Source organism: Gallus gallus, chromosome 1 (assembly GCF_016699485.2).
Source record: "Gallus gallus isolate bGalGal1 chromosome 1, bGalGal1.mat.broiler.GRCg7b, whole genome shotgun sequence".
Taxonomy (NCBI): domain Eukaryota; kingdom Metazoa; phylum Chordata; class Aves; order Galliformes; family Phasianidae; genus Gallus; species Gallus gallus.
In genome coordinates, this window is record NC_052532.1 from 67,214,175 (window position 1) to 67,228,063 (window position 13,889).

Genomic DNA, 13,889 nt, shown 5'->3' on the forward strand with positions numbered 1-13,889 from the left:
ACAGAATTGGGCTGTTCATTTAATCTATTGTCAAGAAGGGAATATTAAATGCTGGATACCGGAGTGTGTGTTTCTGTAGGTCAGGGTGATTGGTTTGCATCAACTTGAGGAAACTGATGTGGAAAACTTGAGTGGTTTTTTGAGAGCAAGTGGTTGGTTTTAGGGTCAGGGGGACAAGGGCTTACCTCAGGTATTTCTATTAAAAAGCAGAACAACAGAAAAACATAGCTCTTTATCTGAAGAGAAATGGTTTCATCATTGATAGTTTCAGCTCACTGAAAGCAAGTATTTTTGAAGAGGAAGAGAAGGTAGAAGTCATTAAAGGGGTGAGAGGACAGAGCTCTTACTTCAAGTTCCTATTTTCTCCAGGAAATGTTTCAGTTGTTTGTGCAGCAGATAATGCAGCTGAAGCCCAGTGCATGATGCTAAGAAAGCTGCTACTTCCACCAACTCAGTCTTGTTTTATCATGAGGGTTGATAGTGTTCTCTGTCAGCCCTTCCACTAGGCATTGTTTAATTTACAAAGCCCCATGCTCTTGGAGAACACAAGAAGTAACTTGAAGGATCAGTTGGTTTAAAAAAAAAAAAAAAAAGAACTTGTGCTATGCGTATATGGTCCAGATTTTCAACTAAAAGTAGAGTTTTTCTAATCTACTGCAACTGATGTAGCAACCAGGTAACTGATAAACTAAAACATAGCACCTGGAAAGCATTTTCCTATGCCCTTATGCCCTTAGTTCTGATTCTTAGTTCTGCCCTGACTTCTGGAAAAGGTGTTCCAAGTGCTTTCTGTTGGCCAGTAGGTGAGGCATTCTTCAGCAGCTTGCTGCTGTGGTGTAATATTGAGTATGCTTTGTAACTAAAACACAATAGTACAAAATGAATATCTATAACTACAGGTAGGTGTGCTAGTTATCAGATTGTATGCTTTAAAGCTTTTCTCCACAATCTTTGCAGAAGGAGCAGGACATCAAAGAACTGAAATTAACCATTGTGGAGTGTTCCTCGATTATAGAGGTATGGGAGTAAGCTTACTTATTGTCTGTTTGGGGGGAAATGTGCATATCATGTGCTGCGTCTGCATGCCAGACTAACACTCTAACTAGATCTGATAAATATATTTTAGACTTTGCGGGCAGAAAAGAGTAAGCTACTGGAGGACATGCGGCATATGCAGCAAGAGTTGATCTCGTGAGTATTGAGAGTGTGTCCCAGGAAAAATAGTTCATGGAAAAATCAAAAAGGACTGATTCTTATTTTCTCCTGTTTCTTTTAGAAATGGTTTGAGCTTCCCGTTGATGAGCAAAGTTAATGGTAGTATTCCTGAAGAGATGAATTCACTGGACTGTGAACTGGAACTTGCTCAGTCTTCTGAGGTGTGAATCAGATCCTCTTGAATCTTATCCCAGTTGTCTTGCATCAGTAAATTAAAAACAAAGCTCATTTTCTGCAGATTGCTATATAATCCTAGAGTTTGGATTCATTAGTCCTAGCACATAAGCATAGAATGTGAGGGTTAGAGTGTTGTTTTAAGTATATCAGAGAAAGTCCAGATAAAAGCAAAGCAACCACTTGCAGATGTTTATCATCTGAAAGAGCTATGGTCATTTATTTAGTTGGCAGAAGAAGAGACTGATAGGAGATGAGTCATCAAACATAACAAGCTAATGAAGAAAGTAAGTACTGCCTACACTGGACACAAACAATGACTTTTGCAGTACAGGAGGACAGATATTTCTTGAAATCTAGTGTAGTGAAAAGGGAAACTAAGCACCAAAGTAAACATCTGATAAGGTTGTAGTCTTCATGTAACTTATTTAGAAACTGATGAGCATCTATTTGCAGGTAGCATTCCTTTGCCTCTCAATGGGAACGATGTTCCTAACATCTGGAAGTCCTGTCCAACTGTTTTTTCTGAAGTCTTTTGATAGTAACTCAGAAGAGAGTGTGAGAGGCATTCTTCTGATGAGCCAGGCACAATCTGGTGAATCTTAGTGCTGTAGCTGTGCCTGTTGGGTTGGAGCTGTAGTGTTGCCTGTGTCCTCTGCAGTTAATTTCTGTGAACAGCACTTTGATCATACACTGGAAGTTCAAGCTCTGACTTATTCTTCTTGTAGCTCCACTCCAGTGGAGAACTGCTGCACCAGCAGCCTACTTTTATGTTGTGGTTTTGGTTTCAGCTATTCCATGTCTACTTCCCTAAAAGCATTCCATGGAGTCCTATCCTTCCTTGCCTGTTGTTATCTCTTCAGATGAAAGTTATTCAGCAGAGCTGATAACAAGTGTGTTATTGCAGTAATTTTATTTTCTAATTATTTTCTTGTAAGTCTTCACTATAACTTTGCTACTTGTTTTTTGTTTGCTGCATTTTTCCAAGAGGTAGATAGCATTTGAGGGAGAAGATCCTGTGAAGGACTGAAAATGTAGGCCTGGGAGTGAGAGGTATTTTTGGCTGGACACCTCTGATTCAAAAGTAATGTACAGTCACCTATTGCAACTCTGCATAGCTGCAGTGAGTTGTTGTGTTTACCTCTCAAATACTGAATGGGATGCAACTCCACCTAATCACCTGTAAAGCAGGGAGGAGTTCTGCTTTTTCTTCACTTGGTAAAACCTTCTCTGAGTAAGGGAAAACAGGTATTGATTTCTTACCTACTTCTGACGTGAAACTCACATTGGCTCATTCAGGAGCTTGGCTTGCTTGCTTTTTTTCTTTTATTAAATCTCCAAGACATCATGTGTTTGAAAAGCTTTTGCAGGCTTCAAGTTTCGATAGCTCTGACCTTCTGGTAAATACAATGCTAGGATACTTCAGGGAAGTCTAAATGTCATTGATGCTGCTCTGTAATAAGGATGTCAAAATAAGCTAGCTGGCTCTTCTGTGTCTTCAAAGATTACCAAGACTGAATGGATGTCCCTGGATGAAACGCTGGACCGTGAAGTACTGTTCTTACTTCAGGGACCTGAACATGCGGGAGAAAAGTTTAAGGCTGTTATGCAAAACCTGGTCAGTGGTCTAGCTTATGTGAGTATGGTTGTGGTCTGTTGTCAGCCTTTTAATTACAGCCTCTTCAAATGTTATTAATCAGCTCATGTTCACTCTTTTTACAAAAAGTAGATGTAACTTATTTGGAAGTAGAAGTGGGGCATCTCTAACAATGTTATTCAGCATCTACTATCCCATTGCTTATGAATTGGGTAATTATAAGTAGCGTTAGACTAGCAGTTATAATTTTTTTTTATTTTTAGCAAGAAGAAGCTTCTGCAGCAGAGGAGCTTGTCAGGACTTCTTTACAATGGGTAGAAGATCCTGATGTGAATGTGCAGCAGGCCTGGGAGAGAAAACTTGTGGTAAGTAACATTTTTCTAATGCTATTTTTCTGTCATACTCACCTAAAGTTTTCTGTACAGTCCTGGTATTTACTGTTGCATGCTATATATGTTATTTGAGGTCATAGCAGTCCATTTATGGGTCAGATATGGCTGTACAGGAAAAAGTATATTTTGTTCTAATTTTAGGGAGTGTGGGGGGAAGAAGTAACAGCTTTTTTTACTCAGGTGTTGGGATTTTCCTGACTTGTCTGACACATCACTTTGGTATCCCTATGCTTGAAGGAAAGGGTAGATGAAGCAAGTAGATTTGAAGTCAGGTGACAACACAGTGTAGGGTGAGCTATGAAGCTTTTCTATCCATTGTTTGAAACTTCTATGTTTCTAAAGCACCAGTTTTCTCTTTTGCTCTGTTTGACTACAAGGCAGATGGTTCCTCCACCAGGAAGAGGAGGAAGGCAAGCTTTTTAACCAGATTCTCTTTTAAAAAGCAAAATGTTCAGCTCTTACTGGATGTGCATCAGAAAAGGTTTCTACAGAAATATATTTTACAACTGAATCATAGAATCATGGAATACTTTGGGTTGGAAGGAACCTTAAAGCCCAGTCAGTTCCTACCATGGACAGGGCTGCCACCCACTGGCTCAGGTTGCCCAGGGCCTCAATCAGTCTGGCCTTGAATGCCTCCAGGGATGGGGCATAATGTATACTTACTATTATTCTCATTTTTCTCTTAAGACTTGAGGGTATAGAATCGAAGTAACCGTGGTTAGAACTTCTCCCTTTGTTAGCGACAGTCTTCTGATACTGCTCAACCCTCTTATTTTCTCCCTGTCTTCTCCCCCAATTTTCCATGTAATAGCAGTTTCTCAGATGGCCATCTTACTGGATATAGGTTTTTTGTTAAGAACTCTGCTACGCACTAACCCATTGTACTGCATATTAATGCTATATGTAGTCTTTTAAGTAGGTGCAAAACCTCTATTCAGCCTACTTGGGTAATAACAGGTGACACCGCAATACACACTACTTTAGGCTGTTAGCTTTTAAGCAGAAAGATACTCCTTTTTCTTTCCTCTAGTGTTGCAAAATATTATAGCTGGCCTCCTCCATCCTTCCTGGGCAGGAGGAAACAATCATTAGAGTCATCCAGCCTTCCTGCACTGTTGTAAGTTTTTGGTCTTGAAAAACTTCCTGCTTTGATATTTCACAGCTGAAAGATGCGTGTTGATTTGCCTGTCACATCATGGTTGTATTCCCATTAAACATATGGAGCTGAGAACTTCTGTTATGAGTGTTGACCTGTTCTGGCTCACAGAGGGTTATACTGGGGGTATACAGAGGGCTGGAAACTAAGCTAGCAGAGGTTCAAGAAAGAGCAGGATGCTTTAAAAATAGAAGGTCTCCCATCCTCAAGGTTCTGGAAGCATGAGGTGACTTCATGTCAAGCATATTGTCTTCACCTAGAATGTAATGGATGTGTGGAAAATATGGTATAGGGAGCTGAACAATAGAAGATGCAAGAAAAAAAAGTACTCTTTTCAGTCTTATAGGAAGCTTTTGTAGAAAAATTGATGAGATCTTTGGAAACTGGGGCCATCCACTTTTACCCCCCCCCCCACACATACTCTGTCTTCTGTAAAGTACATGATGTGCATGCTTTGCTGGTATGTTTTAAATTGTTATAAACAAGTAAATATCAAATATATCTGTATGTGTACTTAAGCAGATATATGTAGTGACAGTAAAAACATTTTTTGCCCCTTTTCTGCTGGGATATATGGCATATGTACAGCACAGCAGTCTTGATATAAGTCTCTACTATTCGCGTGTCAAGCTATGGTATTTCTAACAGTAAGTGCTGCCTGCTTTGGCTGAGAAACTTATCTTCAGGATGTGGGCATTTGCTCGTGGCCATGCTCCATGTCACTCCAATGAACCTATCTAATGAAACTGCTCAGGCTCTTTTAGTTCTGTAGCGTGGTACATCGTGTGCTGATTTGCTTTTGTTTGAAGCTTGTGAACAATATTAAACTCTAATGTGCAAATAAGTAATGTGGCCCACACCTGTGGGATCAGTGTTTTTTTCCCTTTGAACCAATGTAACATCCTAGAAATACAGCTCCCATGTTAAGCATTCTTTAAAGTCAGAGGCATCCATTTTTGTGTGATCAGATGAACGATGTCAGAGGAAAGACTGGGTTCTTCTTTCTCAGTACTTTATCCTGCATCCTGTAATTCAGGGTTCTAATATACCCTATGTCTCTGCTCTTCCTCTAATGGCATGTGGCAACTCAATCTCAAAATTCCACAGGTTCTCAAGCAGGAGTTAGGAGAGAAAAGACACCTTTGGATCCAAAAACTCAATCTCTTGGAAAAATACAAAGAATCTCTAGATAAGGATTTTATTCGAATGGCAAGCAACCTGAGGCGAACCAAAACAGAGCAACTTCACCTAAGGAAAGAGCTCTCTGCCAGGTACCCCTTAAAAATAGATGTATTTCATTTGTTTTAAAGTTTAAGTATTAAAGTTTACTGAATTCTGAAGGCATTTTATTTTCCCCATGGGTTTTTGGAGAATAGATCTGGTTTTAGTGTAACATTACAGCGTGTGGGAGTTCAGGTTTCTGTATGAAGTAACATATGATCTTGGATTCCTATTTGAAAACATGAGGGAAGACCACAAGCTGAGCAGTTAAGAGGAGATAAGTGGGGAAGAGCATTGCCTATCCAGCAGATGCAACCATGCTGGTTGCATGTGAAGCAAGACCTGTGAAATACATACCTCTGGCTGTTACTGCTTTTGGTATAACTGAAGCTGTACTCTCGAGAAAACAAGACAGTGAGGTACCTCACTAAATATGAAAATATTGCTTTAAATCTGGGGGTTTTTAGCCCATAGTTCCTGCTGGGATATTTGATATTATAAATACAGCAACAAAGGACAGCAAACTGAAACCTCTGTCTTTCTTCCCTCCCACCTCTTCTTGGACATTCAGGAAACTTGCTAGCCAGATTGAGATTTTTTCTGATTCTTTTTTTCCCAGAAAAAAATGGTCTGAGTTATTTGTCCTAAACTTATTCATAGTGTCAGCCTTCCACCATCCTATACTAAACTGTACATTTTCACATGCTTGCCATTCCCCAGGTTCAGGATGCAAGCAGCTTGCTAGTAGGGCTTTGCATCCCTGTGAGCTGATGCAGAGCAGTCACACTGCTCTCTCACTTCACTGAGATGCAATTCACATTGTTAATGTAGACCTCCCACCTGCTCTTCCTTCACTCAAGGAGCTGACAAAAATACTGATTTCTTAAATCAAAAAATACTGCTTTCCTAGAGCTGCCTCTGTGCATCACTATTCTTTGTGGTGGCTGCAACAAGAAAAAGATTTAACTGTATAAATGAGACAAAAAATAAGCGAGTAAAGTGTTTGTACAGAGTAAAAGAGGCTTTTTGAACATGGTCAACTTTAGCACCTGCTCTGTGGTATGGCGTCTGCTCACTGTCAAGTGAAATACCTTCTGGAGTACTGGGAGATCAACCAGAGGAGGCTGTTACCTACAGGCACAGCTCCAGGGTGTTTTTGGTAGAATGACTGACTCAATATTGATTATTTCTATGAATTTAAACTGAGCTTTTACAATTTGATCAAATAAATCTTATTTTTGAGATGTCTCTGGATAATCTACAAGCTTTCACTATGACACCCAGTTGCAGAGGCTGGCACAGCCCTTTTACTGCTTAGTTGGAAACCAGGAAATATGAAGATTTTTCCAACTTCCAGAGCTACTATGGGGGGGGGGGGAAATACTGTCAGCCTACTAGGTTAAATTGTTCTTCCTAAGCAGAAAGCCTCTGGTGCTCAGTCCTGGAGAGCTGTGAGATGTAATGGCTGAATATGGTTCTTAACGCTTGTCTCAGTGACTAGCATGTGTCATCTCCCAGGCATGCCTGCTCTAAAATGTCAGTAACGGATTGTGGTTTGTGCTCTCGCATCCTGCAGGCAACGTGAGATAGAAACTGTCAAACAGTTGCAAGAAGAAGCTGCTGGCCAGGCAGAAGCTCTAGGTTTAGAACTGCAAAAAGCTACAAAGCAGCTTGAGGATGCCAGCAAACAGGTAAGGGACAGACTAGTTTCTTCTTTGCCGAAAAGGTGCAGGCAGATGCAGCAATGCACTGTATGCAGTGTTTTGCTCTTGGGAAAGGAAGTCCTGTGTTCAGAATGGAGTGCCTCATTGCGAAAGTGGAACCAGCAAAGGAAGTAAAATGTGAGGGGGTGGTGACAACAGTTTGCTGATGAAAGAGGCAGCATTGCATATTTGTGGTGGCTTTAAAAAATAAAAGCCAAAAATAGCTTCCATACACAGTCCACCCCAACTGTAAAAATGCAGAAGTTCAGAGGGAGCTTTATCACTTCCTGAGAGAAAACAGATGCAGTTCAGTTTCATCTACATGAACTGTGGAGTCTCCTTGTATTAGGCAGGCTGTTTTTCTTACTTTCCCATTTTTTTTTTTCTTAAATATTGTTTGGTGCTTAGAGAGAGGACCAAGCTGAAGCCTTTCACTCTGCCTGTGAGGAAGCCATATCCCTGAAATGCAAGTTAAAGGAAGCCATTTCTGAGCAGCAAAAACTCAAGGATGTGAATGCAGCTCTAACAGGCACTTGCCGGTTGCTTCAGGAAAAGATGGAAGAGCAGAAAAGTGAGTAACTATTGGCAGTGTGACAGCATTCACTTTTACGTGGGCAAATCCTTTATGGATAAGTTATGGCAGAAGGGAATAATACTGACGTGCTGGTCAGCTGTGGTAAAATGCTCTGTGGAAGTGAGTTGGGTGGGATTCCCATGTATGGTGGCTGGATTGGAGCTGTGGACTCCTAACAATACCTATGAGGAAGACTTAGTAAATCCGTGGGAGCCTCATCTTTATTGAAGGTGCTGTTCACACACCTGTGTAGCCTAACAGTCATCCCTCTGTCTTAAGCTTCCCATGCTAAAGAGACTTGGGTTTTATGCTCTGTGTTCTGCTTGATGTTTAGATTTGTTTTGTGTACACAAATAACTGTGTGGTATCTTTGTTAGAAAGCAATCATGTCACTTTTGTACATGTGCAACTTCTGCTATGGAACCATGAAAACTAATTTCTACATCTTGCTTGCTGACATCCCCACTTCACAAAGTTGGGTGAATAAGTTGTAGGTTTAATTCCAGTGTATATGGCTTTTCCTGTCCAAATACACAAGTAGCTTTTGCTGCCAGGTAAAGCTAATTTAAACCCACTGAATATCTGGCCTCAGGCATGCATTTCAGAATGCACTGTACAGTGTGATTTGTGTTAGGCAATAAGCTCAAGGCATGTGAGTGTGAAATGACAATTTGTCTTGTAGAAAAACTACCCTGCACTCTATTAGCCCCGAGGTGCAGCTCTTACACACCCCCAACTGTGCATGCTGACTTGTGGACAATGCCAAAACTCCAGTCACATGTTCATGCTTTCATGTTTGCTGCTTTCTTCAAGCTATGCAGTGTTTTGTAACCAAAGGGCATAACAGTGGAAATAGAACAGAAAGATGACACCTAAATAGGTGAAGTGTTTCTGCAAATCAAGCTAGCATGAATCAAGAGTGAGAACTCCAGATACTGTGAAGGAGGCTGATGCCACTGATCAAAAATAATAAAGAAGCAAAACCAGAACTCTACTGCCTTGAAAATGGCTAAGACTTAGGCTATAAATGACTCCAGATAGTTTGTAGGAGTCTTTCAAAAGACGAATAGAAGTAAACTGGTAGCTCTGTAGGGAAGTTGGAATTTGTTACAAAGAACAGGACAGACAAACAGGGTTGAGGTCAGGACAAGGACTGTGCTTTATATTGGCTCCTGCAGAAAGCCTGGAAGGCTATTGCCCCTTCTGACAAAAGGCCTGGATGGCTTGTTTGTTTTTTTTTTTCCTCCCCCTGTCTCCCACTCCATTTCCCCACTTCCCCCTCCTGCATGATGAGATAAGAGATCAGAGAACCTGATAGATGAGGAAGCTTGCTACTCAACCCATGTCAGCCTGGCACAACTCCTCCTGTGTTTCAAATGTGGAATGATGACTTGAAGCTAATTGCTAAAGCCATCATTCAGTGAAAAAGCTGAGCAACCTCCCTTCAGCTTTTACTTGGGCACTGAGGTGACCCTGCTGATGAAATATTTCTTCCTCCTTACTTGCACAATATTAGATTTAGTTTTTACATTCCAAGAGGCTTGTATCAAAGTAAAAACCACCAGAGGCAGGTCCCGGTGTAACCAAAGTTGAACAAAGAATGTTTCTAAGTATGAAGTAAAGTCTGTCCCTGGAAGTGTTCAAGACTGGTTTAGACAGGGCCCTGAGCAACCTTATCTTATGGCTAGCAACCCTGCCCATGGTGGGAGTGCAGAACTCTATAGGCTTTAAGGTCCCTCCCAACCCCAAGACATTCTGTGGTTCTATGTAAAACTCTTTGTACAAATCCTTCTCTTCTGAAAGTCTGTAATAATCATTCATTTTCATAGGGAACTGTAACACTGACAGTGTGGGGAAGAATCCCCCCTTCATAGAAGAACAAAGGAGACATAATCACAAGTTAAAAGGTTCCCAATTTTGTCTGCATGATGGAACTTTCAAAACAAAGTATGCTTTTAAAACTCTTTCCTGTGAAAACTATTGTAAGTATAACACCACCAAAGCAAAATGTTATAGGTTTGTGACAGGCAGCATCGAGTTTACAGGCACTTTAATGCTGGACTGCTCCTTATCAAATTGTAAGGAACACTCTAAAACTGACAAATGTCTCTTCATAGCTACTGTTATTGCGCTGAGAGGGGAGCTGCTTAGAGAGCGACTCTGTGAAAGGCTATATCAGGTATGAAGCTTGTCTGGCTGGAGGAGAAAAGGTAGGCTTGCACAAGAGGTGCTTTGGTGAAAGGGCATCTACAGCTGAGCTATGCTGCCAAATCACTTGCGGTTCCATTATTTTTGTCTGTGGAGTCCAAGCAAGCTCTATGTGCCAATCTGCATGACATTCTTCTCTCCCAGTGAAGATGGACTGGAACTCACTGGTGTGTGGTGTTGGTCTCAGTGTAAACAGTTCTACATGATAATATCAAATATAGATCCAGGGAGCTTTCCCTAATGCATGATGTGGTTTACTGATTTTGTTGTTGTTATTATCTTTTTCCCTAACTCCCCCTTCCCCAGTCAGCCCCTTCTTCTGCAGAGGGTCTCCTTACAAAACACTTCCAGTATCCAGGGATTGGGATAGTAGATAAAATGATTTTTACCTTGCACTCCTCTGTGAAGATATGTTGGAAATTATATAACTCTAGAATAACTTGCTTTGAATAAAAATACTTCCTTCATCTTTAGGAGGGGGTGGAGGGGGAAACGTAGTGGGAAGACTTTCCCAACTCGCTCTAGTAAAAAAACATTATAGCTTAGGGTATGAGCAGTCTGAATTTAACAGAGAATAGGAAGGTATTTATAAAGACAAAGATCCTAAAATGTATCTTAAATGAAGCATCAGAGGAGCAGGATCAAAACTGTGGACCAGCTGCATGTGAAATAAAACTTCTATTTGTGCATAGAAGTCTGCAGAATTAAAGACTGAAGACAGCAAGGGGAAACAATCGTGTATTTTTCCTGATAGTTGAAAATAATTAGATAAAATTCCTTTTTTTGCCTTCTTCTGTTTCTCCACTGCAACAGCTCTGTGTAGGTGAAGAATCTGTTTACAGTCTGCTGCCTACGTTAGCGGAACCAGTGAAAGGGAAGGTAAGTGATTCTGACCATTGCCAAAATTCTCTCCTCATGAGAAACTCTGCTAAGTCAATTAAGTTACTTGATTATATGTTTTATATACATATTTGTGTTTGTGTATTTATGTACATGTGCACACATACAAACATATATTCAGATATGTTTCAAAGTTTACTATTGCTTCTGAAGTACTGTGACAAAGTACAGGCGTTTGGTAAGGTGCCTTTTGAGAAGGATTAGAGGCTGAAGATGGAGCTGTGTTTCTCAATTTGCCTTCCATTATTAATCATTTTGTACAATGCTTGATAAAATGCAGCTGTGTTAGTATTTCAGAAGTTTCTTTTGGCCATCTTGAGATAATCCCTCTTCTGCACTATATGACAAATGTGTGTTGTGGGGTATGTGGGCAGTGCCTTCTCTTAAGTGCAACAGGGCTTAAGCTGGAGCTGTCCAGCTACCCCTGTTGAAGGAAACTCATTCTGCTTAGTAGGTACCAGGTATTGGTCAAGTGCTCCCTGTCTTGGTCTGACTCTGGCTTTACTGGAAGCAGAGAAGGGGAAAGACTGGGGCAGCTTTGGTTTGGTTTCTTTCTTCTCCTGTCCTTCACACACTGCATTTATACCTTCCATCTTTTTTTTTTTCCATGTTATTTACTCCCAATATTACCTCTTATAATTGTGAAGTTGGAACTTGAATTATTCTATCTCTTGTATCCATTCTGCCCATGAAAGGTCTAAGTTTTTCTAGAAAAAGTGTGGGCAGAGAGGAAATAGTAAAACTTACATAATGCAAAAATAATTCTGTGTGTGTGTGGTGCTGATGGCACCAGTACATTTATTGTGGTTGAACATAAGTACTTTGTTTCTCTACTAGCAGCTCTGCTACCCTAAAAGACTGTGGAGTGAGGGACCCTCCAGTTGTACCGAGTTTCCCAGGACCTTGCCCTCAGATACTTCATACTGTGGTCTTACTCCTCTGCTAGGTAAGACCTCGTGGTGCTTACCAATTTTCTGCCTCTTCCTGAAGTATAGGAAGAGTTAATAAGTTGTATAGAGCAGTCTTGCTGCAGCCAACTGTGCTGCTACATCGTGGAGAACCTGCTGTTGGCTTTAGCCTATTTTGCATGTGATCTGAGATTGAACCATGTTTTCAATGCTTTTGAATAAACGTCTGAAAAAGTGGCTGTCAGTCTACCAAGGGTCCCCAAAAGCAAAAGGAGCTATTGAATAAATCATACATGCAAGTATACTCCTGGCAAGATACTTGAATTGATGGGACTTATGTTCTTCCTATTCATCCTGTTGAACACACTTGAGGCAGTGAGTGGCATCCTGCTACTGAGATGGGGCCAATCCTGATTTAAAAACTCAAACGGGTAGCATAGTAGTATTTCTGACTTCTTTGTTCATATGCAGTCTGTACTTCCCTGCAACTCCCAAGCCTTACTTCACTGTACAGCAGAGTGCATTTGGAACAATATTTCCTCCATGAGTAAACTAGTAGAACAAAGTGACTGTTCTAGTACAAGCTGTGAAATACTCAAATGTAATCCTGCCCCATACTGGGGGGAGATGGAGGATAAAGTTGCTTGATTGTATGTGCTTTTTAAAATGCACTAACTCGGCGTGTAGCTGCAACTTACTGTATTATTGTGATCCTGCCACAAAGAAGGCAGATATTTGTCTTGCACCAGTCAAATATTGTTGCGGAAAGTCCTTGGTCAAAGATGTATTTCCCACTGTCCTTTACCACAAAACAGCCCTTCACTAGACCAGTACTTTGCCATAGAGAAGTTTCTGTGACCTGACTGATCGAAAATCCTTATTCCTGGGTGTTACAGGGAAGTAACACCCTGTATGTACCTCCATGTACAAAAATAAGCAAAGCCCAGATACAGATGAACATTTTCTTATTAATCTTTATTAGATTGGTCTGTTTCTTTATTATCTCAGACTTAAGAAATGAAAATCAATGTAAATGACTATGACAACTTTGCCTGTGGCCATGACTCTTCGTGCTATTTTCACTTTCTACAGATGCTCTAAACCTGGAAACCTCCTGCCTAATTAACTTTCCTGTGCACAGCTGGAATCCCCCTTGCAGACAGAGCTCTGTCACCTGCCTCTCTGAAAGTTGTGGTCTGTGGCACGCATCCATTTCAGATGTGACATCAGTAGGGTGCAAGTAAGATGGCAGGATAACCTCTGGGATGAAGGGTGGAAGACTGCTTGGGATACAGCAGGCCCTGGGGGAGGCTGTATCCCCAGCACAAGCTAAGTTTAAAAGATGAGCATCTCTTAATACCGGGCACCGAACGGCCAGCTAATGGTGTTTTAGGGGAACACTTTGCTCCTCTTTTCAAGTGTATTATAAGAACTTTTTGCTGAACCACTGGTATGGCCATCAGGCAGATATGGTGGTGGCAGTGAACAGCATGTCATGCTGAGGCAGAAGGTAGGTGTTCTTGTGTCTATTTCAGTATTTAACTCATGATGGCACTTGCATTCCAGAGCCAAATTCTTACCATTTTGAGGAGAAATTTTTTGGCAGAATCTAGTGCAGGAATTCTAAGATCTTGCCTATCAAACTGCCTCCTTAGATCTCTCAAACAGATTGAACTATTTAAGACTCTGTAAGCAAGCTAACTAATGTCAGTGAATATTTTAAAAGCAAGCTAAGGATGTTCCTGGAGATGCAGAAGCAGGCAGTCTGCAGCAGGAAACTCAGCAGCTTTTGAAGCTTTTGCCATAGGTTTTCTCTAGAGCAGTGCAGTGTGGAGGAG

General features: G+C 40.9%; 1 protein-coding gene across 4 annotated transcripts in view; it reads left to right on the forward strand.

Annotated features, from left to right (window-relative positions):
• IRAG2 (inositol 1,4,5-triphosphate receptor associated 2) overlaps window positions 1–13,889 on the forward strand; it is a 52,005-nt gene that overhangs the window by 24,232 nt on the left and 13,884 nt on the right. The window contains exons 13-24 of one of the 4 annotated variants that reach the window (NM_001348560.3): window positions 958–1,017; window positions 1,127–1,191; window positions 1,277–1,376; window positions 2,894–3,025; window positions 3,250–3,351; window positions 5,645–5,808; window positions 7,335–7,449; window positions 7,870–8,032; window positions 10,153–10,214; window positions 11,057–11,122; window positions 11,981–12,089; window positions 13,144–13,291. In NM_001348560.3, coding sequence (NP_001335489.2) covers window positions 958–1,017; window positions 1,127–1,191; window positions 1,277–1,376; window positions 2,894–3,025; window positions 3,250–3,351; window positions 5,645–5,808; window positions 7,335–7,449; window positions 7,870–8,032; window positions 10,153–10,214; window positions 11,057–11,122; window positions 11,981–12,089; window positions 13,144–13,291 — 1,286 coding nt within the window. Of the gene's footprint in view, window positions 1–957; window positions 1,018–1,126; window positions 1,192–1,276; window positions 1,377–2,893; window positions 3,026–3,249; window positions 3,352–5,644; window positions 5,809–7,334; window positions 7,450–7,740; window positions 8,033–10,152; window positions 10,215–11,056; window positions 11,123–11,980; window positions 12,090–13,143; window positions 13,292–13,889 lie in introns of those variants that run through there. The other 3 variants (NM_001397988.1, NM_001397990.1, NM_001397989.1) reach the window with 3 other exon arrangements.